Here is a 23,865-nt window from a genome sequence, read left to right on the forward strand (position 1 = left end):
GATGCTAAATTACATCAATTTCATTGTAAATTTACATGCCATCCGATTTAAAAGTGCCATGGCAAAAATATTTCAAATCATGTAAATTTCCGATGAAATCAACGTAAATTTACCCAAGCGAAAAATTTTTTTTGCTCCGCTAAATTTTGAATCCAATGTAAAATTCAATCGTTTTTGTAAACTGTTGTTTTGAATAGTGCATTAGAAACCAGATTCAGCGGAGCAAAATAATATTATTATATATCGGAACAAATTGTGGCTGAAAACTCAACGAAAATCATTAAAAAGTCTTATCAGATTAAGTTAATAAAATTGATACAAAAGATCAATACTATCTGACAACAGTAGAAGGTGATTTTTGCAATACGGAAAGTACTTACCTATTCTGCGCAAACTGACTATCGGGCTGGTTCTTCGGCAGACACACTGTACCAATCCGGGACGTACAGATTGATTCAAGTTGGTGTAGATCAGCTTGGTATCCGAAACGGGATCAGTTTACTGGATAATAATGTTCCAAAAAAAATCCCTGATGTCATTTCCGCTACGCTTCCAGTTGAAGTTAGGATTGATGCGACTTCCTTTGGGCGGGGTATCTAAAACAATATTAAAATTATTTGTTTTGAAAGGTTTTCCGTTGATGGGTTAAATTACCTGCAATATATCCAGCGATTATCTATAGATATAAATTGTAAGATGGTCCGCACTGGTTCGTTTTTAATTCCATTTTGGCATTTGTCTTCTTGGAATGAATCTGTCACCGCAATCGATCCTTGGCGACTAACGAAGCCAAAGGTGGCCAAGTCAGCCACAGTCGTTTATCGAGAAAGTCTCAGTGCTCGGAAACCATGTACTAAGGCAAATAGCGTTCGTTTGTTCGCGTAGAAAATCCTCGAAATGAGCAATTTAATCTTGTTCAACGACCATCGCCAAAACCGTAAAGTTGCCCATTTCGTCCCTCACGATGCTCTAGATTACCTGCTGGTTGCTCGATCCCGACGGGGTCGTTTTTGAGCTCGGATCGCGATGCTTGCCGCGCTGCGCCAGCAACCACTTTTCCTTTTGGAACCCGAGTCACTCTTGCGCGGGTACAGAATGTCCAGGTACGCCGATCTGTAGTTCTGGATGGAGGCTCCCGAAGACAAATCAAATTTTGTCGCAACACAACAGATGAATGTTTTGAGTTGTTTTGAATTTGGGAGAATGACGTTTGTAGCCCTGCGACTGAGGAGACAGAAAGCTGGTGAAATACTGAACTAGATAAGTTCACAGGTTTTAGTCTCGGCTAAAAGATACAAACTAAACCCAAGGTTAATAGATCAGATAAGGTGAGGAAGATTTCTAGAGAAGTGTACCGTCATCAGGGATGACATTGGGACTGGGAGGAGAGTTTGGGTCATACAAATTTCTGCATTTTTGTATGACCCAATCTCACCCCAGACCCAATGTCACCACTGATGACGATATGCAATATATTATGACAAATTATAACCATTTTCGGGAAAAACATCCTGTAGAAAACGCCTTCAACATGTATAAAAAAATGTTTTAAATCGTTTTTCTATCCACGGTTTTTGTTATCTGTTGTTTCATTAGTTACGGTAGCCTGTTAGTTTAAACTGTATTCTATTTCAAACTGCTTGTGGAGATTCTAGCAGTGCAGAAGATTTTTCTAAAATTTCAATATTAAAAGCCAACATAACTTAAAAGCACCATTTCATATCTAAAAAAAAAACAATAAAATCTTTTGAATAACTATATTTAACTTTTCCGAATTGATTTCTTTTAAGCTGAAGAAAAAAAAATTTAAAAAAGTTTCTTTTGTCTGTTATGGACCCATGTTTTTCATAATTCGATTGTGGAGTCCATCAGGAAAACTAATATTTGTATATAAAATATAAACAATGTCGACAACAAATTAAAAATCAGTTTTGATCACAGGGGAAAGCTAAAATCCTACTGTTTATTTTGTTTATTATAATTTTTTTCTTGTTACGATTTCCTGTTAGTTACACTTTTTACCAGGGCAAGGTCACACCAGAGCATGCAAAACCATAACAAAAAAATATCGATTAAAAACATGTTCCAAAATTATGGGAAGAGGGTGTCATATGCACCCTTAAAGCGAGAATTAAAATTTCTCGAATATAGAACCAATTTAGTAAAAAATATCTTCACTTCTGTGAAGATAAAAAAAAATATTGAAAATGTATACTATGCTTCTCAAGATTTGTAGAATATATTTGCTAGCAACCTTCATCAAAAAAATTATACAAAGGTCCAATGAACAAAATTTGCGTTTTGGGTGTTTTTGAATACCCTTGATATAAGGCGGTTTCAAAAACAATCAAAAACCAAAAATACAAAATTCGGTTTATTAAAAACAAATCTAAATTTTGCCTCAGGAGTGCACATTGCCCCACATTGCATTAGCAGCGTTATCTGGGCTTATGGGGACTTGTAAACAATCATCCTGCTCAAGTAAGTGCATTTATGCATTAGTAATGAGCAGAAAAGAATGCTTATTTACAAATCCACAGTGGCCCATTTACATAGTTTCGCTTGAATTATTTTTTTTTTTTTATTTTCTCCAATTTTTCGTTACCTTCTATATAAATCTCCTTCATCCTCCGAAACGACGACGTTTTTAGTCACAGGGGTTCTCACCTGCAGGTTGAACTCGTTGGCTGTCAAAGCTGTCAAACAAGTTTGGAAAACTTTGTTGCTATTCACTTTTCAAAAAATTGCACCTCAATTTTACCTTTTCAACGATGTGCTGCGAGCAAACAGTATTCTGCTCGAACTTACAAAGCCCGGAATGGTTCTGCTCCAAGATCTCGCTGATTTCAAATCTTCCGACGCCTCCAAGCCGACGTAAACACCAGCCCGGCTGTTCCAGCCGAATTTCCAGTGGGCAGTCAAGGACCAGCCATCTCATCAGGAAAATCAGAGTCGGAAATCACATCTGGAAGTGCCTTCTGGTTGCCGTACCGCCGGAAAACTTCTGCCCTGTCAGCGAGGAAAATCCGAGGAAAAGGATCCGGTTAACAACGAGCTTCTCACCTCAGTCGAGGACATTGTCCAACTTGAAGCCGCTGCGGACCAGGAAGAGCTTGAAATTCCTCTTGGCCGTTTGCGTAAGAGTGCCGTCGAAGCTGGCAAGCATCAACACTCAGGAAGGCCAGCAGATCATACTGGACCAGCAGATACTGGTGGCGTTGTTCCTCACTAAAAACGCACAGCAAGTATTGAAAGGTGATATTTGATTAAGTTTTTTAGGTTTCATTTTATGTTGTTTTTGTACTCACATTTTACGGTTTTCTGAACATCGGCCGAAACTAGCAAGTTCCAGTTTGAACCCAGGTTTGTTTAGCCAAAATCGACGTAAATTTTGTAGCGAAATCCTGATTTTATCATAAAAACACTTCCACTTCAATGCGCACCAAACATCAATCTGATTTGCTTTTGTCTTCAGCTTGAGCTGTCATTTCGCAAAACAAACTTTTTATTGAAATATAAATGCTTTTCAAGTTTACATTTAGTAGATTTTACATTAAAAATACAATTACATGCCTTTCATCTTTTCAAATTTACGATTTGACGAAAACAATTTGTTTGTTTAAATAAGATTTATGCGTTACGTTGAATCTCAATTTACATGAAGGTACTTTAAATGCGATACAACATTTTACATTGCATTTCAAATTTAAATTGAGCATGTTTACGTGTGAAACATGATTTCAGTGTCGGGTAAAATTACATTTTTTTCTGTGTAGTTTCATTTCCGCCAGTTCTAAAATTTAAAACTGCTCGCAATTTGAAACAATTTTAAAACCGTTTAGAATTCCGCTTGTGCGAAGAAAGTTCGATTCGAATTCTAAACAGTGTTCGTTTTAGATTCTAAAACGCATTTCGTTTCAAACGCAACAACCGGTTCAAGCAGAATTCAAATGGAATCGAAACGGAATGGACGTGTTGGCATTGACAGTTGCTTCTTCTTCTTGTTTTTTCTTGCTGGTTTTCTTTTTTGTTTTTGTTGAATCCATTTTAAATGGGGATTCAACCATAGAAATTGATTAAACTTTTTTATGATTTTACATTTTTTTATTTTCTCTTTATCTATTCGTTAATTAAAACGCATCCCAACCCCGAGCCCGCTTTATTTTGTTGTTTAGCAGAGTTACACAGATTTTTTTGTTCCTCTTCCTCTTAAGGCGGTTCACAACGACGTCATTCTTGGCGCACCGGTTGACACTTTTGATCTCTTGCCATCGCCTACGCCGAGCAGCTCCAGTTGGCCAGATCAAAGCGGGAAGTCTTCAGGACCTCGACCTTGGTGTGCGGCGGGTACACTTCCTGGCCGCTTTCTCTATGTCCTGACGATGGAGTCGAACAGCAACTGGGAATGCTGCTGGCCGACGACACCTGCTCCGGATCGTCGCCGCCTTCAGCGGTCTTGCATGGTTTGTTGATGTACTTGCTCCGCTTCTCGTAAAGATCTTTATCAAAGACTTCGACGGCACCCTCGCCGATCCGTTGGTGGCTTCGTTACAAAGTTTCTTAGGTGTCCTCTCCGAAAAACGGGTGGGCGGATTGTCCACGATCGGGAGCGCGTCCTTGTCGCTGATCACAACGACATCTTTGGAAAAGTTTCGGTGCATCGTTGGCACACTCTTCGGCATCCAGGAAATTGCTGAAGCCGCCTCTGATTGGCTGTTGCCATCTTGCGCCCTCGTTGGCCGGAACTGCTGCTGCTGCTGAATTTGGCCAGGGAAGCTGCATCTGAAAGGAGGAAGGAATAAAATGTGTAATGTTGATTACTGCACCAATTCCACTCCGTTTCGAGTTGATTGAAGGAAATATCCAACTCACCTTCGGAGGAAGATGCGCCATTTTCTATCACGTCGCGAAAACTTTGAAAATTAGCTCCGAAAAGTCCAAGATCAGCCATGTTTGACGTTTCTTAGAAAGCCGCCTCACAAATACACTCAAACAAAAACCGCTTCGGCGAATCGAGGCGAAATGTCAACGAGGTTCCGTCTGACACCAACAGGTGTCGCCCTTGTGCAAAAATGGTCAAACGGAATTGAAACGGAGTCCAACCGGAGATTCCGTTTAGAAAATTTCGAAACAATTTTCGAAGCGGAATGAACCCGTCAAGCGGAGAACGGTTTGATTGGGCAGTCTAACAACAATTAAACATATCAAATTCTAACCCACATTAACTCAGTGCGGACGTTACGCATCGGCGGACGTTACTGATCGTGTGGTCCGCCCTGGAACCGCGCTGGCGGATCGAGGGCGGGCCGCCTGGGCAGTTGAAATTTAACATTTGAAATTTTTCAATTTCGTCCGCCCTCCATCCGCCTTGGCGTTCCATGGGCGCATCGCCTGGGCGGTTCAAACTGATCGCTGAAATGTTTCAATATCGTTCGCCCCTCAATCGCCGCGGCGAGCCAATGGCTAATTGCCGTGGCGGTTTGCATCTGAAGGAATTTATTTCGAATTTGACATTTTAGTCAGTTTTCAACGAGCTTCGGTGGGTGTTGTTATTTAATCGGTGGCTGCTGATTTTTGTTGTTAAATTTGTGTTGGGAGAAGTGTTGTGTTGTTTAGATTGATTACTTATGTAAACAAACAGTTAAAAGTGCGTTTGAAATGGTGATTGAAGGTTGTTTTGCAAGAATAATCGTTATTGTTGGTGTAATTTATGTGACACACCTTGTAAATATTGTTGGCAGATGTGCAATCATTTGGAATACTGAGTTATTCCGCCAAATTCGACGGGCGTTACGAAAAACCTAGCTAAAAGAAGTGTGGAAAGTGTGCTTTAACTGCACGACAACCCACATTGACTGGGCAGCCCGCCGGCGGTTCGCTGGCGGACTGCCAAACCGCTCTGGCGATCCGCCGGCGTTTGATTTGGCGGACCACGGGGACCTGCTGGCGGATAAAATTTGCAACAATTTGGCGCACGATCAGTTTTTATCGTGACGTTGGTCCGCCAGCGACCCGCCCCGGGGTCGCCCAGGTTTGCCTTGAAATGTTTCATCCGCCGTTCATCCGCCCCACATACGCCGTTTTGTATGGTTCAACCGCCCCTATAGGATGGTCCGCCAGCGGGTCGCCCTCGATACGCCTCCCATATAAAAGTTCATCCGCCTAAAAAGCCCCAACCGCCGTGGCTCGCCCTCGACCCGCCTTTCATATACGGTTCGTCCGCCCCTGTAAGATGGTCCGCTAGCGGGTCGCCCCCGATCAGCCCCCTATATAAAGTTCAACCGCCCAAAAAGCCCCAACCGCCTTGGCCCGCTCTCGATTCGCCTTTCATACATATTTCATCCGCCTAAGCAGAATACCCGTTCAGGTTCCTTCAGGATTCTGATAGTGTTTTTTCAAGTTCATCTAAAACTGAAAAAAACACAAAGTGCTTTATATAGAATTGCAGATCTTTGTAGATTCTTGTGTGCTGAAATTTAGAAATAAAACAAAAATATGAAAAAAAAAAACATAATTTTCAACATAATTTTGTTCTCAATACAACTTACGTGCGTTGTTAGTTCACTGAGGTGAAATGATGAAAAAAATAAAGAAACAAAATAATATATTGATAAGCAAACTTATTGCGAAGATTTTTCATTTCCTGGAAATAAAAATAATTCTTAAACTAATAGCATAGCATAGCATTGGTGTCTACCCGTAGTTGCTACTCTGTTATTGACCAGGACCTCCAAGAATTGCTCCGTGGACCACAGATGAAGAGTAGGAACCAATCATCACCACTTCGCAACTTTCAAATGTCCCTATCATGCTAGCCAATCACAGCGCCGGCCACGACCAGTGGTAAGACACGGGGGAAGTGGATAGGAATTTTAGTCCGATACTTGAGTGATGAAGACCGCTAAATCAGCTGCGTCTTCGACAAAGTATCTCGTGAGGTTTGAGGGTGTTAGTAAGATGGGTGTGAAGCCAGGATTCACCGTGGTAAGTGATGCGGCCGGTCAAATCTATTTATAGTCTTTAATTCTTCGTATGTTCTTGGATTCATTTTTGGAAGCTTTCCAATTTGGTTCACCAAGCTTTTTGTGGTGAATTCTGGTCGTGTTGAAAGTTCAATTATTCGCCTAACAATTATGCAACCAGTGTCCGTGAATTCAACTTGCATTCAATATTGCATTTTCCTGTTCTTAGGTTCACACAGATTCCAATCAAGTTTCTTGGATTCTTATAGCATTCTTAATCCTTCTAGACTACTAAGCCTCGATGGTCTGGTGGTTAGCATTTTTGTCTGCTGACCCAAAGGACGGGGGATCGAACCCCGCCGCGAGCTAATGAATTTTTCGTTCATATTCAAGTGTTCAGAATTCCTTCTTTCCATAATTTCTCGATAGGGGCAGATGGGAATCGAACCCAGAACCTTCCGCTTACAAAGCGAACAGCGTAACCATTCAGCCACGCCTACCCCTAATAAAAATAATTCTTAAACTAATTCTTAAAAACTAAATTATTTAAAATGTTCATGTATTATTGGTACTTACATATAAACAGGCAACGTATTGAATGTTAACAATTCATACTCTAATCTAATCAAACACAAGCGCAGCTAATCCGAAGAAAGTATCCTACTAGATTACACCCCATGTTCTTTCTTGTCATTCAATTTGATCATATATTGTATGGGGGAATGGTAGATATGAATATTAAAATAAATCTTACAGTGAAATGATAAATACAAATAAGCAGTAATTTTAAAGATGTTTCCGGGAAGCTGCAAAACAAACAATTATAATTAAAAAGACAAGTGCTCCAGATGGTTCCATTGCTGAAAGAAAAGGAATAGTATAAGGAAGGATATAAACATTGAAATAAATCATCTAGTGAATAGATAGATGTAGGCATTAAAATTGAAGAAGATTCCCGGAAGCTGGAAGAAAGATAATTATATTTGAAAGAAAAATTCTTCAGATGGTTCCATTGCTATTTCAGTAACTGTCGTTAGTTCATGAAATTTGATCATATATAGTATGGAGGAATGGTAGAAAAAAGGACAAAGAATAGGAATGATATAAACATTCAAATAAATCAAATGAAGAATAGATAAATACATATAAGCAGTTCATTTATAAATGATCCAGGAAGCTGTAAAAAAAATTAAACACAATTTTAAATGATACTGTTGCCACTGAACTGACAATTGAAAATAATTGAAATTACTTCCTACCCACGTCCTGCATCATGCACACCTAAAAAACGTCAAACAAAAGAAAGACAAAAATCGCTGCTGCACCACTAATTGCCTCCACTACTGGCACTGAACCCGCAATCTTTGGAGTGTTAACATTCCCACAAAACAAACATTAACATTATTTGAGTAAACATTGGCACAAAATCCGCTTTGTAAATGCCACCTCGATACTCTTAAAGAGGTTTCCCTGGGAAAGATATACTTTTTACCAAAATGTACACCAAATTTCCATACAAACATACAATAAAGAACAAATCAAATCATAACAACAATGAAACATATCAAATTCTAAGTATTCCAAATGATTGCACATCTGCCAACAATATTTATAAGGTGTCACATAAATTACACCAACAATAACGATTATTCTTGCAAAACAACCTTCGATCACTATTTCAAACGCACTTTCAACTGTTTGTTTACTTAAGTAAACAATCTAAACAACACAACACTTCTCCCAACACAAACTTTACAACGAAAATCAGCAGCCGCCGATTAAATAACAACACCCACCGAAGCTCGTTGAAAACTGACTGAAATGTCAAATTCGAAATAAATTCCTTCAGATGCAAACCGCCACGGCAATCAGCCTTTGGCTCGCCGCGGAGATTGAGGGGCGAACGATATTGAAACATTTCAGCGATCAGTTTGAACCGCCCAGGCGATGCGCCCATGGCACGCCAAGGCGGATGGAGGGCGGACGAAATTGAAAAAAAATCAAATTTCAATTTCAACCGCCCAGGCGGCCCGCCCTCGGTTGCCAAACACGATCAGTAACGGCCGCCGATGCGTAACGTCCGCACTGAGTTAATGTGGGAAACGTCCGCCTGCGCCAGACACTCAAATTTACCAGATTATTTTTAAACGGGGTTGTTCCTAATGGAAATATTTTATTATTAATTTTCAGGGCATACGATGATTGTTGTGTTTAAATACTCTGATAACATGGAACTTAGGAAAGTTGTAGAGAAGGAAATGCTGTTTCAAATAATACTTAACGGAGCATATAGTGTAGACACATTCTTTTTCATTAGTGGATTCCTTGTATCATATATATATTTCCGTACAAATGCCAAAGGAAAACTAGAAAAACTGACACAAGGTGTTAATGAGTTCACTGCCGGAACATATCATTTCTTTGGATTAGTTGGTTATCGATTTGTAAGGTAAGTTTTGTTTATGAAAGTCGTGAAAATACAGGTAAACATAAATACGACGTCACTCAACTAAGCGTGTCGTGTACATGTACCAGGTAGGTACATGAAACATTAGTTATTTTGAAATATCTCGCATGATTTTTTAATCCAAAACTTGCTGTAAAATCCGTTTTTGCAACTTTGCACAACTTTTGTAAAGATGACCTTGTTTGTTAGATTCCAAATTTTATGACAAACTAATTCCAGTCGGCAACAATACGCGGTGCCTATCAGACGTAAATCCTGCTAAATCTTTTGTGATTGGCTGGAGCATGAGTCTCGCTCGTAAAAACACGATTTTCGTGGACTTCGGAGTGCTTTCAACTCGTCCAACGCTAGATTTCGTGAAAATTTTCGTGGTGAAAAGCATGGGCCTGCCGGGTTAAAGTGCGTTCAACTGCACAACACCCGGAACGGCGTCCTGATCGAAATGGCTAATCAAGCAACAGCAACCAAGGCAGCAGCTGACAACAACATGAAGCACGCAATTCGCTCAGATGAGAAGATGTACCGGATCCCTGTGTACGTTGACGACAATGCTGTCGACGTTCGAGTCCATGATCTTCCGCCTGGAATGCCCAACGACGACATCGCTGACGGAATAGCGCAGTACGGCGAGGTGCTATCCGTTACGGACGACGTTTGGAAGAACTTCTTCCCTGGGATTCCAAACAGTGTGCGGGTCCTGAGGATGAAACTTACCAAGCCGGTTCCGTCATACGTGAGCATCAAAGTCCTGCTAGGCTTGGCCACTCATTCTGGCCAGATCTCTACTTGCCGACGGTGTGGACAGAAATATCACCCGGACAAATCGTACTCGGCTGCAAAAGCTGGGAAGAAGAAGACAAACGTAAACTGCGAGAAGACGACCTGCAAACAGACGACGACAAACACTATTGTTCCAGATCCAACAACAACAACAGGAGCTGATCTAGTCTCGGAGGTCACTACCATCGATGACGCTTTCAGCACTGTTGGGAATAGAGGAAGACAATCAAACGACAACTTTCTGCTGTATCTAAAATTACTCCCCAGGAGAAGAAGTGCCATATTAATTATGGCACTGATTCGAAAAAGGACGAAGAAATGCTACTACAGATTGGAGCTGAAGATAGTGGAAAACTGAGAACTGATAATTCTCGATTAAATTTTCAAAAGGCCCTATCTGCATAGGAAACCCATGAGGGATAGGTTGTTTTGAAAATTTAATCTAGAATTTTATGAAGTGGTGTGAATTAAAATATATGTAATAATTGTAATTATCTTTAAATCAATCAAGAGGCAAATGCACATTAGGGTGCCCAGAAAAAATGACCCCCTGCTCCACAAGCGGAAAACGGTTTTTTGGGTTATTTTAAGCATCTGTGTAAATTTTGAGAGAAACTGGATGAATTTAACCCATTGATACCCGAGCATAAAGTTGGTGAAAAAAATGTTTTTCATACAAAAATGACTTTTTTAAATCGAGTTTTACAGCTTTGGTATGTTCTACAAAGTTGTAGAGCATTAAATTTCCAATAAGAATCTCACTTTTGAGAATATTTGGATGGGAGTAGCGCACCGTGCAGACCAAACCGTAAGAAACTTGGGTTTTCCATACATTTTATCGATTTTTCCCATACAAACTTCACAGTCCCATATTCTGGGCACCCTAATGCACATTAAGTGTAAAACCTCTATAATAAAATATAAAAACAAAATAACAAACAAATTAAAAACACGGGATAGTGTGAGACATTTATGTACTGGATTAAATTAGTAAAAAGTTGTATTTTTAGACAAAAATTGAAGTTTTATTTTTTAAATAACACAAAAATCAAAAATTTGTTAACATTATGTCAATTTTGAAGGTCATCTTATCTTTACCTTTCCAAGACTCTAGAAATATTGGAAATCCTTGGCTAATTCAATTAAATATGAGGGTAATTCTCCGCCAACTCACACAGCAGTTGCCCCGACCCCTCTTCGATTTGCGTGAAACTTTGTCCTAAGGGGTATCTTTTGTCCCTGATCACGAATCCGAGGTCCGTTTTTTGATATCCCGTGACGGAGGGGCGGTACGACCCCTTCCATTTTTGAACATGCGAAAAAAGAGGTGTTTTTCAATAATTTGCAGCCTGAAACGGTGATGAGATAGAAATTTGGTGTCAAAGGGACTTTTTTTGTAAAATTAGACGCCCGATTTAATGGCGTACTCAGAATTCCGAAAAAACGTATTTTTCATCGAAAAAAACACTAAAAAAGTTTTAAAAATTCTCCCATTTTCCGTTACTCGACTGTAAATTTTTTTGGAACATGTCATTTTATGGGAAATTTAATGTACTTTTCGAATCTACATTGACCAAGAAGTGTCATTTTTTCATTTAAAACAAAAATTTTCATTTTAAAATTTCGTGTTTTTTCTAACTTTGCAGGGTTATTTTTTAGAATGTAACAATGTTCTACAAAGTTGTAGAGCAGACAATTACAAAAATGATATATAGACATAAGGAGTTTGCTTATAAACATCACGAGTTATCGCGATTTTACGAAAAAAAGTTTTGAAAAAGTTGGTCGTCATCGATCATGGCCGTTCATGGTCACCCGCGACAGACACGGAAGACGAAACAAAGAGAAACGCAAAAAGTAACTTTTTCAAAACTTTTTTCGTAAAATCGCGATAACTCGTGATGTTTATAAGGAAACCCTTATGTCTGTAATTGTCTGCTCTACAACTTTGTATAACATTGATACACTCTAAAAATAACCCTGCGAAGTTAGAAAAACACGAAATTTTAAAATGAAAATTTTTGCTCTAAATGAAAAAATGACCCTTCTGGGTCAATGTAGATTCGAAAAGTACATTAAATTTCCCATAAAATGACATGTTCCAAAATTTTGTACAGTCAAGTAACGGAAAATGGGAGAATTTTTAAAACTTTTTTTGTGTTTTTTTAATGAAAAATTAGTTTTTTTCGGAATTCTGAGTACGCCATCAAATCAGGCGTCTTATTTTACATAAAAGTCCCTTTGACACTAAATTTCTATCTCATCACCGTTTCAGGCTGCACATTATTGAAAAACACCTCTTTTTTCGCATGTTCAAAAATGGAAGGGGTCGTACCGCTCCTCCGTCACGAGATATCACAAAACGGACCTCAGATTCGTGATCAGGGACAAAAGTTGCCTCTTAGGACAAAGTTTCACGCAAATCGAAGAGGGGTCGGGGCAACTTTTCCCGATTTCGTGTGAGTTGGTAGAGAATTACCCATGATCATTTGAAAATTACAGTTTTTTTCTGAAAAAATTAACCTTTTCATACTCTTTTTTGACTTTGATAACGTGTAACTCGGAAACTATGGCACCTACAGCTTTGAAATTTGTATTCTTTCTTATATTAGTCGAATTGTGTACTATAGGAGCAATTCTCTCAGATTTCGGTCATTCTTTTTTTGTATTTTTTAATGCGGCTGAAGCTTTTTTAGTGCCTTCGGTATTCCCAAAGAAGCCATTTTGCATCATTAGTTTGTCCATATAAATTTCCATACAAATTTGGCAGCTGTCCATACAAAAATGATATATGAAAATTCAAAAAAATTTATCTTTTGAAGGAATTTTTTGATCGATTTGGTGTCTTCGGCAAAGTTGTAGGTATGGATATGGACTACACTGAAAAAAATGATACACGATAAAAAAATGGTGATTTTTAATTTAACTTTTTGTCACTAAAACTTGATTTACAAAAAAATACAATTTATTTTTTTTTATTTTTGATATGTTTTAGGGGACATAAAATGCCAACTTTTCAGAAATTTTCAGGTTGTGCAAAAAATCTTCGACCAAGTTGGGAATTTTTGAATCATTACTGATTGTTTCAAAAAATCAAAATATTGGTCGCAAAAAAATTTCAACTTCATTTTTCGATGTAACATCAAATTTGCAATCAAAAAGTACTTTAGTGAAATTTTCATAAAGTGCACCGTTTTCAAGTTATAGCCAGTTTTAGGTAACTTTTTTGAAAATAGTCGCAGTTTTCCCTTTTTTAAATTAGTGCACATGTTTGCCCACTTTTGAAAAATACAGGAAAATTGATGTTTTCTATGTCTCATCCAAACAACCCACCATTTTCTAACGTCGATATCTCAGCATGGTCCGATTTACAATGTTAAAATATGAAACATTCGTGAAATTTTTCGTGGAGCGATCGTGGCAGAATGGTTACGAAGTTCGCTTTATAAGCGAATGGTCCTGGGTTCGATACCCACCTGCTCCCAACGAGATAGTTCTGAACTCATTAAAATTTGAAATAAATGAAAAACTTGAAGCTCAAGGCGGGGTTCGATCCCTGTCCTTAGGATTGGCAAGCAAAATGCTTTCCACTTAACCGTGGAGCATTGGTGCTTGAGGAGGACTTAGACTGATATAGTTGAATCCAAGAATCGGACAAAGAATCAAATTGAATGCAAGTTTATCATCAGAACTCAAACAAGATTGCATGCAAGATTGCAAGCGCAGTTGAAATTGAATCTAAAAATACCTCGCTAAAAATAGCCTGGGCGACTGATAGAATTCATCTAATAAGAGATGAGAAGAATTGAAAGCTTTCCCATTAGAAATGAGAACTCACGAAGAATTCGAACAACAATGCAAAAACGGTCGTTACCACTCGCCTAGAGTGGCTCCTCAGACCATTCACCTTCCCAAAAACCGTCCAACTCTAAGCGAAACTTACTTGGGGACACCGTGGTGACTTGCCCTTGACCCCTTAAACAATTGGACCCGAGCAGACGGAAATAACGCGGGAATAACATTTTTTTGATATTGGAAAATACTAGGCCAATAACATTTTATGTTATTTATAACAAGATTTGTTATTCGTCGTTATGATTGTTTTGTTATTGTAATAACAGAAGTTACGGAAATTGCTTTCCGCATAATTGATCGACGCCACCAACATCGTCAGCACAGCCGACAACAGTAACCCAAACTGCGAACAAAGCTAAACTTCGTTTACCTCGCCGCGATTAAAGCAAGTAGCTCGATTAATGCTTTGTAAGCAAAACCTCAGTACCTCGTGTGTGAGGCTCTGGGGGACTTTTCGATCACAATAAAATCAGAACGTTTTGGACCGTCAAACTCAACACTTTGGAGTAATAAATCAAGAGAAACCACCCTTTCATAATGGACGTTGTATAACTCAGACTTATAACGTTTTAAGTTATTCTTCGAACAAATCTTTTTTATTATTTTTTGATATTTTAACAACTAATCCGATCATCCCAATAACAGTTTGAGGTATTCTTCCATAACAAAACATGTTATTCTCAAGTTGTTCTGTCTTTTTACCAATATCAGACCGATAACAAATTTTGTTATGATATCATAAACTGTAATTGAACTCTTATGCAAGAATGGATTTTGCAAGAATATTCCATAACACTTTCTGTTATTTTAACAGTATTTGTTATTGAAATTGCATGAATTCAGTTATTACCGTCTGTTCGGGAGCATCAACACTTCCCGTCTACCAAATCCCTTTCCTTGTCGCTGGTGCGCGGTGGAGATGGGAGTGGCCGGCGATGGACGGCTGCCATGGTGGTGAGAATCTGGTTCAGGTGGAATTGGTTCTATTCCCAATTATCGATTCCTAAGCAACTTGGGCTTAGATTATCATCACATCACATGGCGAAAATCCAGTCTGCAATCCGCTAAATTCACCGTCTCCTAGCGAAGCGGTTTCGGTTGTGAAATTTTCCGATCTTTTCGAAAACAATATTTTCAATTTTTTAAAATCTAGACGAACATTTCAAAAGGGCGTAATATTGAAAGTTTGGCCCTTTTGAAATGTTGTTTTCGAAAAGATCGGAAAATTTCACGAATTTTCATATTTTAACTTTGTAAATCAGACCATTAGTTGCTGAGATATCGACGTTAGAAAATCGTGGGTTGTTTGGGTGAGACATAGAAAACATCAATTTTCCTGCTTTTTAAGCCTTAGCATGGCAATATCTCAGCAACTAAAGGTCGTATAAACAAAGTTCCAAAAAGCAAATTATAGAGAATTTTCTCAGCTTTTCAAAAATATTTATTTCAAAAGTGTGCAAACATGTGCACTAATTTAAAAAAAATGGAAAACTGCGACTATTTTCAAAAAAGTTACCTAAAAATGGCTATAACTTGAAAACGGTGCACTTTATGAAAATTTCACTAGAGTACTTTTTGATTGTAAATTTGATTTTACATCGAAAAATGAAGTTGAGATTTATTTGCGACCAATATTTCGATTTTTTGAAAAAATCAGTATTGATTCAAATATTCATAACTCGGTCAAAGATTTTTTGCACATCCTGGAAATTTCTTTAAAGTTGGCATTTTATGTCCCCTAAAAATAACAAAAAATAAAAATATTAAAAATTGTGTTTTTGCAAATCAAGTTTTAGTGACAAAAGTTAAATCAAAAATCACCAAAAAATTTTACCGTGTATTTTTTTACAGTGTAGTCCTTATCCATACCTACGATTTTGCCAAAGACAATATTGCCAAAACGATCAAAAAATTTCTTCAAAAGGTACAGATTTTTGAATTTTCATATATCATTTTTGTATGGACAGCTGCCAAATTTGTATGGAAATTTATATGAACAAACTAATGATGCAAAATGGCTTCTTTGGGCATACAGAACAAAAACAGTTAAAGCCGGATTAAAAAAAAAAAAATTAAATTTAAGAAAAAAAGATCCATTTCGTGGAGAACTGCTATTATGTAGACTAGAGTAGTACGGGGCAAAAGTGCGCACGGGGAAAAAGTGCGCACCAGCCTTTAAATACAGTGAGTCAAATATTTGTCCGTACCCAAACAAAGTTATCAAGTTCAAAGTTGTCACAAACTGGCTAGAGGTACTAGTATTTTACATAGAAACAACATTTCACATATGAATTCACTTATATCGATCAGATTTTGTACTTTTGTTAGGGGTACGGACAATTATTTGACCTCTTTTTTTGACTTTTTTCAGTAAACTATTTTTGTATTTTTTTAGAAAAAGTTTTTTGCAAATCCAATGACAGTGTCTTAAAGAGGACATTTTGCCGCGTCGATTGATGTATAAAACATGGTACTTTAGTCAAATTTTATGTACTTTAATATCACAAACATTTTCCGTACGGGGGGATACGGACAAATATTTGACTCACTATTAAGTTAAGTACAATCTAAAATGCCATTTTGATCTAATATTTGAAGTTTACAGAATAAGGTTTACAAAACTTCAGGATCACGATATCTTTGCTACAATAAATGGTATTCTTGCATGTTTTGATAGTATCAATAGCTCCACCAAATTTGAGCTCGATCAGAAAATGTCGATTTCGAGTGGTTTGCCAGTTGGCACAAAATGACCCATATTTAATTTAAAAAAAGGTGCAGGTGCAGAACTTAGCAGAAAAGCTTTTAAAATTAAGCCATTTTGTTGAATTATGCGTCAGATAAAATCAACACATGATTGGATTTATATATTCGCTCAATTTCTCTTTATGCTCCGTATCAAAAATCATTATATCTGTACGGTTCAATGTTTGTACCCAAATCGGAACAATCGTGAGGTAGCGGACTCTCCAGGTTGTTGCCACCTTTTTCGAAATGGCCAGTATTGAAAACCAAGAAGTTTGATACCCATATTTCCCAAAATCGTATGATTCGGTAAATGTCCTCCCGGGAGAACCTCCCTAAGGGCACCGGCTTCTCCAGGTTGTGGCAAAACTGACAAAATGGCCATTTTCATCACTAGTATCAATATCCAAGCTTTTTATTGCACTGGTGGGGATGGAAAGTCGTAAAGGCAGCCTTTTTGCCAGTTTTGTTCATTCAATCGTCATCGTTCGAACCAACAACATCGTAGCAGCAGCAGCAGCAGCAGAAGCGGAAAAAACAACGACTGAATCAAGAGCGAGCTCCGAGAAGAAGAAACACGCCAGCGCCAGCGTGTGCGTGAAATTGCTGCTAAAATGACGTCGAAGGAGAAAAACAAGGCCTACTTAGATGGACGCTCGAGAAGATGGCCACAAGAATCAACTTCTGCTACAATTTAACAAAATGGCTATTTTCATGGCCAACGAAAAATTCACGAAAGAGTTATTTCTTCAAATGATTCATGCACTGCTTTTGGCGCAATTTAAAGCTTTTGACGCTTGACGTATAAATTAATTGAAATATTTTCCTCACATTTTCATTAAAAAAACCAGGAAAGGATCATTTCCGTGGAGGATTTGATTGGCTGCCAGAAATCCATGGCCAACGTGAGTGTTCCAGATTGACACCACACAAAAAAAACACCAAAAAGTCTCTTCCAAGTGCTACGAAATCTCACGAAAAAGTAATTCTTTTCAAATTTTAAAATGCCATTTCGCCTCATTTGCGCAATTCAATTAATAATTTCTTTTCACAGCGAAAATTTTCTTGAAGAACAGCAGACCACCATTTTGCAAATTGCCAAAATAAGTTTGTTTCGTAAATGTATCCCGGGAGAACCTCTCTGAGGGCACCGGCCACTCCAGGTTATCAAAATGGCCTTTTTCATTACCAGTATTAAAAACCATGAATTTTGATACCCATATTGCCCAAAATCGTTTGGTTGGGTAAATGTCCACTTGGGACAGCCACTCCAGGTGGTGGCCAATACTGTCAAAATGGCCATTTTCATTACCAGTGTCAAAAACCAAGAAGTTTGATACCCATATTGCCCAGAATCGCATGGTTCGGTAAATGTCCTCCCGGGAGAACCTCCCTGAGAGCACCGGCCACTCCAGGTTGTGGAAAATACGGTCAAAATGGCCATTTTCATCACCAGTATCAAAATCCAAGAAGTTTGATACCCATATTTCCCAGTCTCGTATGGCCTTCCATCGGAACACCCCTGAGGGATGTGGCCACTCCGGGTCTTGTGGCCAGAATATTCTGGTAGCTCTCAATAATTCCGGATGGCCTGCCTCCGCTTGGGCTGCTCCTTGCTCCAGGTCAGCTGCTTTTCGGCCAACTGCTTCTGGGCCTCCAGGCCATATGCTTCAAGGCCCAGGTTGATGTTTACTCCTCGGCGTCCTGCGATATAATGATTTCACTGGACTGACCGAGCCGGGTTATATTTGCTTAGAATGGAGATGGATGCCCCGCCCCTTTGCGCCGGTTATCCCATACCTCATCATTCGCTTTTTGTTGCAAATGTGTGGAAAATTCCACGCAACAGTGCCGTGTTGCGTTGCAGACCCCTTCTCCAGTACCAAGCATGCAACATTTTCGTAACGCGCAACATTTATCGTTTTTTTCTGGATTGACACCTCACCAGAATAGAGCCCTTAGAAAAAAGTTCTTTGTCAAAAAAAAAAAACAGACAAGCAAACTTTTGATATGTGATATTTTTTTTTATTCTTAACTTATTTTTATTAGGTCCGTTTAGGTGCTGTGACCAGTTAGGACCGAGGGACGGTTCATAAAAAATTAGAATACATTTAAAAAAAACTCATTTTCCGCCGTATTTGCCGAGCATGTAACTGACGAGTCTCAACTGGTCCACGCGGGTCTTGCAGGTCTGGAACCTGGCGCTGTACTCGTTAAAAATGTGCCACAGCTCAGCCGAACTGTAGAGCACCTCCTCTCCTTCCGCCGTGGGGTGGCACCGGCGCCGGCGCCAGTATTTACTTGACTGCTTCCTGCGGGTCGAGGGCGATCCTTTGGCTTCACGTCCGGAACTGCGCCCGGCAGCGGAGGGAACTCCGCCGGCGTGAACGCCGGAACTGCTGGACTTTGCTTCTCCGCCTTCCTTGCCGGCGGTTTCGGTTTCGCCGTCTGCTGGCGCCTCTGGATGAAGTCCGCACGCTTGGGGCAGCTGCGGTCCGTGGCTTCGTGGGCTCCAGAGCAGTTGGCACACCGCTTCGGATCGGCTTCCTGGACTTTGCACTCGTCCGTCTTGTGGGGACCCCCACAGTTGTTGCACCTCCCCTTGAGGTGACAGTTCCTGGTTCCATGACCCAGCTGCAGGCAGTTCCTGCACTGGGTCACGTTCGGCCGCTTGTTCCGGTAGGCCTCCCACCGGATGATAGTGCTTGCCACAACTTTCATTGTAGCGAGCTTCTTCAGATTGGTGTGTCCCTTGGGAAGACCACAATGTACGGAGTTTCGTCCACGGTGGACTTTTCCTTCCGCTTGATGACATGCACCTCCAGCGCGTCCAGCTTGAGATCCCTCTTCAGCAGGTACTTGACCTCATCCGGTTTCAGTTCATCAGGTAAACCACGAAGAACGACCCGGTGAAATCGTTCGCTTCTTCGGCCGTGGGTGTAGAATTCCACTTCTTCTTGAGGAGCTCTTGCAACTTGTCAAAATCATTGACAGAGAAGCAGGTCACCTTGGTTCCAAATCGGGTTAGTTTGTAAATCGGATCGAAACCAAATTTACAACTTTCCACTATCGCCACGAGCTTGTACAAATCCGTGGTGTACTTCACCACCAAAGGTGGTTGCTTTTGTTTACTTGCCGACTGGCTGGATGCTGGAGCCGCCGGGACGTCCCCTCCTCCTGCTGGGCTGGCATTGTTGTTATTTTCCGCTAGCGGGCTGAACTTGTTGTTGTTGAGCAGATTCTGCTCCACATTGCTATCGTCCTCTTTCTTCCTTTTGCGCTCGTTCACCTCCATTCCTCAGAATGTTGGGGCGGAAAGTCCACCGAAAGCACCACGACGGCCACTATCGGCACTTTTGACCCGCAAAACACGACACCTCCAAACGTAAACAAGGCCGCGAGCGTGCGGCTGCCACACGTCCGTCACACAAGAGCACAGCGGGAGAACTGTGTTTGATCTGAGATAGCTTTTCTCTAACAGATAAAGGTTTTCTACGATTTATCTCACTGTATTGGCTTTGAGACTAGCTTTGAGAAAAGGAGATTTGTTTGGGACTAAGGCAAAGGATTTATGGTCCAATTTAGGTCACTTAACCCTATCCTAGAAATGGGCGCGTATTGGTCACTGTAGCACTGTTGATCTTTTACCCCTTGAAACCAACACAATCTACCTAACCTAACGAATAATGTGGATGAGATTTTTTTTTACTGTGAACAGACACGGACCACTGCGACACTTGCGTATCTATTGTAGTATGATCTGTTCTCAGGTTTTCTGTTTTGCTGCTGAGCAGTTCTCTACGGAATCGGTCTTTTTTCTTTAATTTTAATTTTTGTATTTTTTAATCCGGCTGAAACTTTTTGGTGCCTTCGGTATGCTCAAAGAAGCCATTGTGCATCATTAGTTTGTCCATATAATTTTCCATACGAATTTGGCAGCTGTCCATACAAAAATGATATGTGAACACGGAACAAAATCCGGTCAGCGTTTTCGTAAAATCTTTGCGACGAATTCGGAAACGTCGAATGTTTGCGAAATCATCGGCAAAGTTTTCAATATTGGAAACTTTGCTTTCAATATCGAAACAAAATGCTTCCAAAATCGAACGCACTTTGTTGTCGGTTCATTTTAGAGTGCAGACCGCCGCAGCCAATGCGTTACGGGCTGTCAAAAAAAATAAACAAATCCGATTTTATTTTTCGCGAAGTGGTTTCAAGATGCGGAAAAGCTGGGTGAATTTTGCAAGGTAAATGAGTAAACACTGTTCTATTTCTTAAATTAATCTAAAACCATTAATTTTCAGCTTCCCTCCCTTTTTCCCCGGCTGCCCAGGCTTCGACCCCGAAGAAATCGCCCTCCGTTGGACAGCCGTGTGGAAATTTTCGCCTCGCAAGCTTAAATCAAGCGGCCGGGCTCCTCGGCCAAATCCATCACGGAATTCAACATCGCCGGTGGCGACAGCGCTCTTCTTGTCCGGTCCGCCAACCTGCTGCATCCGGTCCGCCGACACGACGAGCGCGCTGCGATTTGGAACGGAACCGCCTTTTTAAGCGTCGACGGAACAATCTCCGGAGGCAGGTGCAGGTATTAGCGCAGATACTCGGTTCCCTCGATACCAGTAGTAGTGACGTCATGCTTTTTTCGATTTTAGTTTGCCAATCGTGAACACACAAGTCGCGGTTCTGCTGTAGTGTCCCGGACGCCAAGATCCGCATCTTCGATCTCGGCCGTAAGAAGGCCCTACTCGAGGACTTCCCGCTGTGCGTCCACCTAGTTTCGGATGAGTATGAGCAGCTGTCCTCGGAAGCGCTCGGGGCAGGCCTCAGTTGCTGCAACAAATAACTGGTCAAGTTCTGCGGCAAGGACCAGTTCCACATCCGCATGCGGCTGTACCCGTACTACGTGATCCGCGTCAACAAGATGTCCTGTGCCGGAGCCGATAGACTCCAAACCGGAATGCCAGCTGATCATGTCGGTGCGCTCGAGCGATCGTTTTCGACAGCAGGCCGTCGAGGCCTTGCGTCGTGCCAAGTTCAAGTTCCCCAGCCGTCGGAAGATCTTCATCTAGAAGAAGTGGGGCTTCACCAAGTACGACCGCGACCAACACCAGGTGTACTGAGACGAGTTTACATCGTCAGCGACGGTTGCGGTGTCAAGTTCTTCAACGACCACGGCCCGCTGAAGAACCGGGAGGCGTACGAGCGCGCGCGGTTGGCATAGATTCGTCGTTCGTCGTTGAGCTGAACTCTGTGTGAACGTGAAGGTGTCGTCGGACGGAGAGAAGGGAGCGGGAGGAAACAGGTCCATCAAAATAAACAAGATTCCGGATTGCAATTCCATGCAATCTACTCTAGTTGCTCCAGGTGCTTCGGGGTGTAGTAATCCCTCTGCGCGACCGACACGCCTACGAGGTACTCGTAGAGGGCGGGGTGATTAGCTTTGGGCATAAACATCTTGGCAAAAGAAATGTGCTACGGTTGCCGGAAAAAGCTTTCGATCTGTAGCCGCGGAGGAAGTTGGTTGCAGCGGGAAGATGCACCATATGATGAAGAACAGCACAACCTACACGCAGTACATCCGTATCGAGGCAAGTAAGGGCAGCTCCAGAGCTGGCGAAAATCAACTGGGAGGAAGATTTGACCTTCGCGGGAAGCAAACCGTCGAACCGGTCCCGGTTGAACAGCCGGAAATGGCCGCGACACGCAGGAGAGCATTCAAAGTAATCAAGTATTTGATAGAGCAGTACCAAAACATAACCAAGACGCTTTACGGTGAGTTGCTGTATTACTTGATTTCATGTGAATCCTAATTTTTTTCTCTAAACTTCTCCAGACCATTCATGAATTTTAAGATGTTTTATTTTTCTGAGAATTTTTATAATTTGTTTTTATTTTTAGAAATTTCGTAGCTTATAATTTTTTCAGAATGCTTCAATGTTTTGAGTTTTTAGAATTTTTAGAATTTTTAAAATTTTTAGAATTTTTAAAAAAATTTAGAATTTTTCAATCTTTTAAAATTTTTAGAATTTTTAGAATTTTTAGAATTTTTAGATTTTTAGAATGTTTAGAATTTTTAGAATTTTTCGAAATTTTAGAATTTTTAGATTTTTTAGAATTTTTAGAATTTATAGAATTTTTAGAATTTTTAGAATTTTTAGAATTTTTAGAATTTTTAGAATTTTTAGAATTTTTAGAATTTTTAGAATTTTTAGAATTTTTAGAATTTTTAGAATTTTTAGAATTTTAGAATTTTAAATTTTAGAATTTTTAAATTTTAGAATTTTAGAATTTTAGAATTTTAAATTTTAGAATTTTTAAATTTTTAAATTTTAGAATTTTAAATTTTTAAATTTTTAAATTTTTAGAATTTTTAGAATTTTTAGAATTTTTAGAATTTTTAGAATTTTTAGAATTTTTAGAATTTTTAGAATTTTTAGAATTTTTAGAATTTATAGAATTTTCAGAACTTTTAGAATTTTTAGAATTTTTAAATGTTTTAGAATTTTTAGAATTTTTAGAATTTTTAGAATCTTTAAATTTTTTAAATTTTTAGAATTTTTAGAATTTTTAGAGTTTTTAGAATTTTTAGATTTTTTTAGATTTTTTAGAATTTTTAGATCTTTTAGAATTTTTAGAATTTTTGAAATTTTTAGAATTATTAGAATTTTTAGAATTTTTTAGAATTTTAAGAATTTTAAGAATTTTAAGAATTTTAAGAATTTTAAGAATTTTAATAATTTTATAATTTTAGAATTTTAGAATTTTAAATTTTAAATTTTTAAATTTTAGAATTTTAAATTTTTAGAATTTTAAGAATTTTAAATTTTAAATTTTAAATTTTTAGAATTTTTAGAATTTTAGAATTTTAGAATTTTTAGAATTTTAAATTTTTAAATTTTAGAATTTTTAAATTTTTAAATTTTAGAATTTTAAATTTTAGAATTTTTAGAATTTTAAATTTTTAGAATTTTAGAATTTTAAATTTTAGAATGTTTAGAATTTTAAATTTTAGAATTTTAGAATTTTTAGAATTTTTAGAATTTTTAAATTTTAAAT

At 39.1% G+C, this 23,865-nt stretch overlaps 1 protein-coding gene and 1 pseudogene across 7 annotated transcripts in view; both read left to right on the forward strand.

Annotated features, from left to right (window-relative positions):
- The window catches only part of LOC119770455 (nose resistant to fluoxetine protein 6), a 241,576-nt gene that overhangs the window by 161,719 nt on the left and 55,992 nt on the right, over positions 1-23,865 (forward strand). For all 7 annotated transcript variants that reach the window (XM_038265403.1, XM_038265406.1, XM_038265405.1 and 4 more), the window contains one exon: positions 9,153-9,411. In XM_038265403.1, the coding sequence (XP_038121331.1) occupies positions 9,153-9,411 (259 nt within the window). The remainder of the gene's footprint in view (positions 1-9,152; positions 9,412-23,865) is intronic.
- On the forward strand, positions 9,872-22,646 carry LOC119770674 (annotated as a pseudogene).

The sequence above is a fragment of the Culex quinquefasciatus genome, chromosome 3, assembly GCF_015732765.1.
Source record: "Culex quinquefasciatus strain JHB chromosome 3, VPISU_Cqui_1.0_pri_paternal, whole genome shotgun sequence".
NCBI classification, from domain to species: domain Eukaryota; kingdom Metazoa; phylum Arthropoda; class Insecta; order Diptera; family Culicidae; genus Culex; species Culex quinquefasciatus.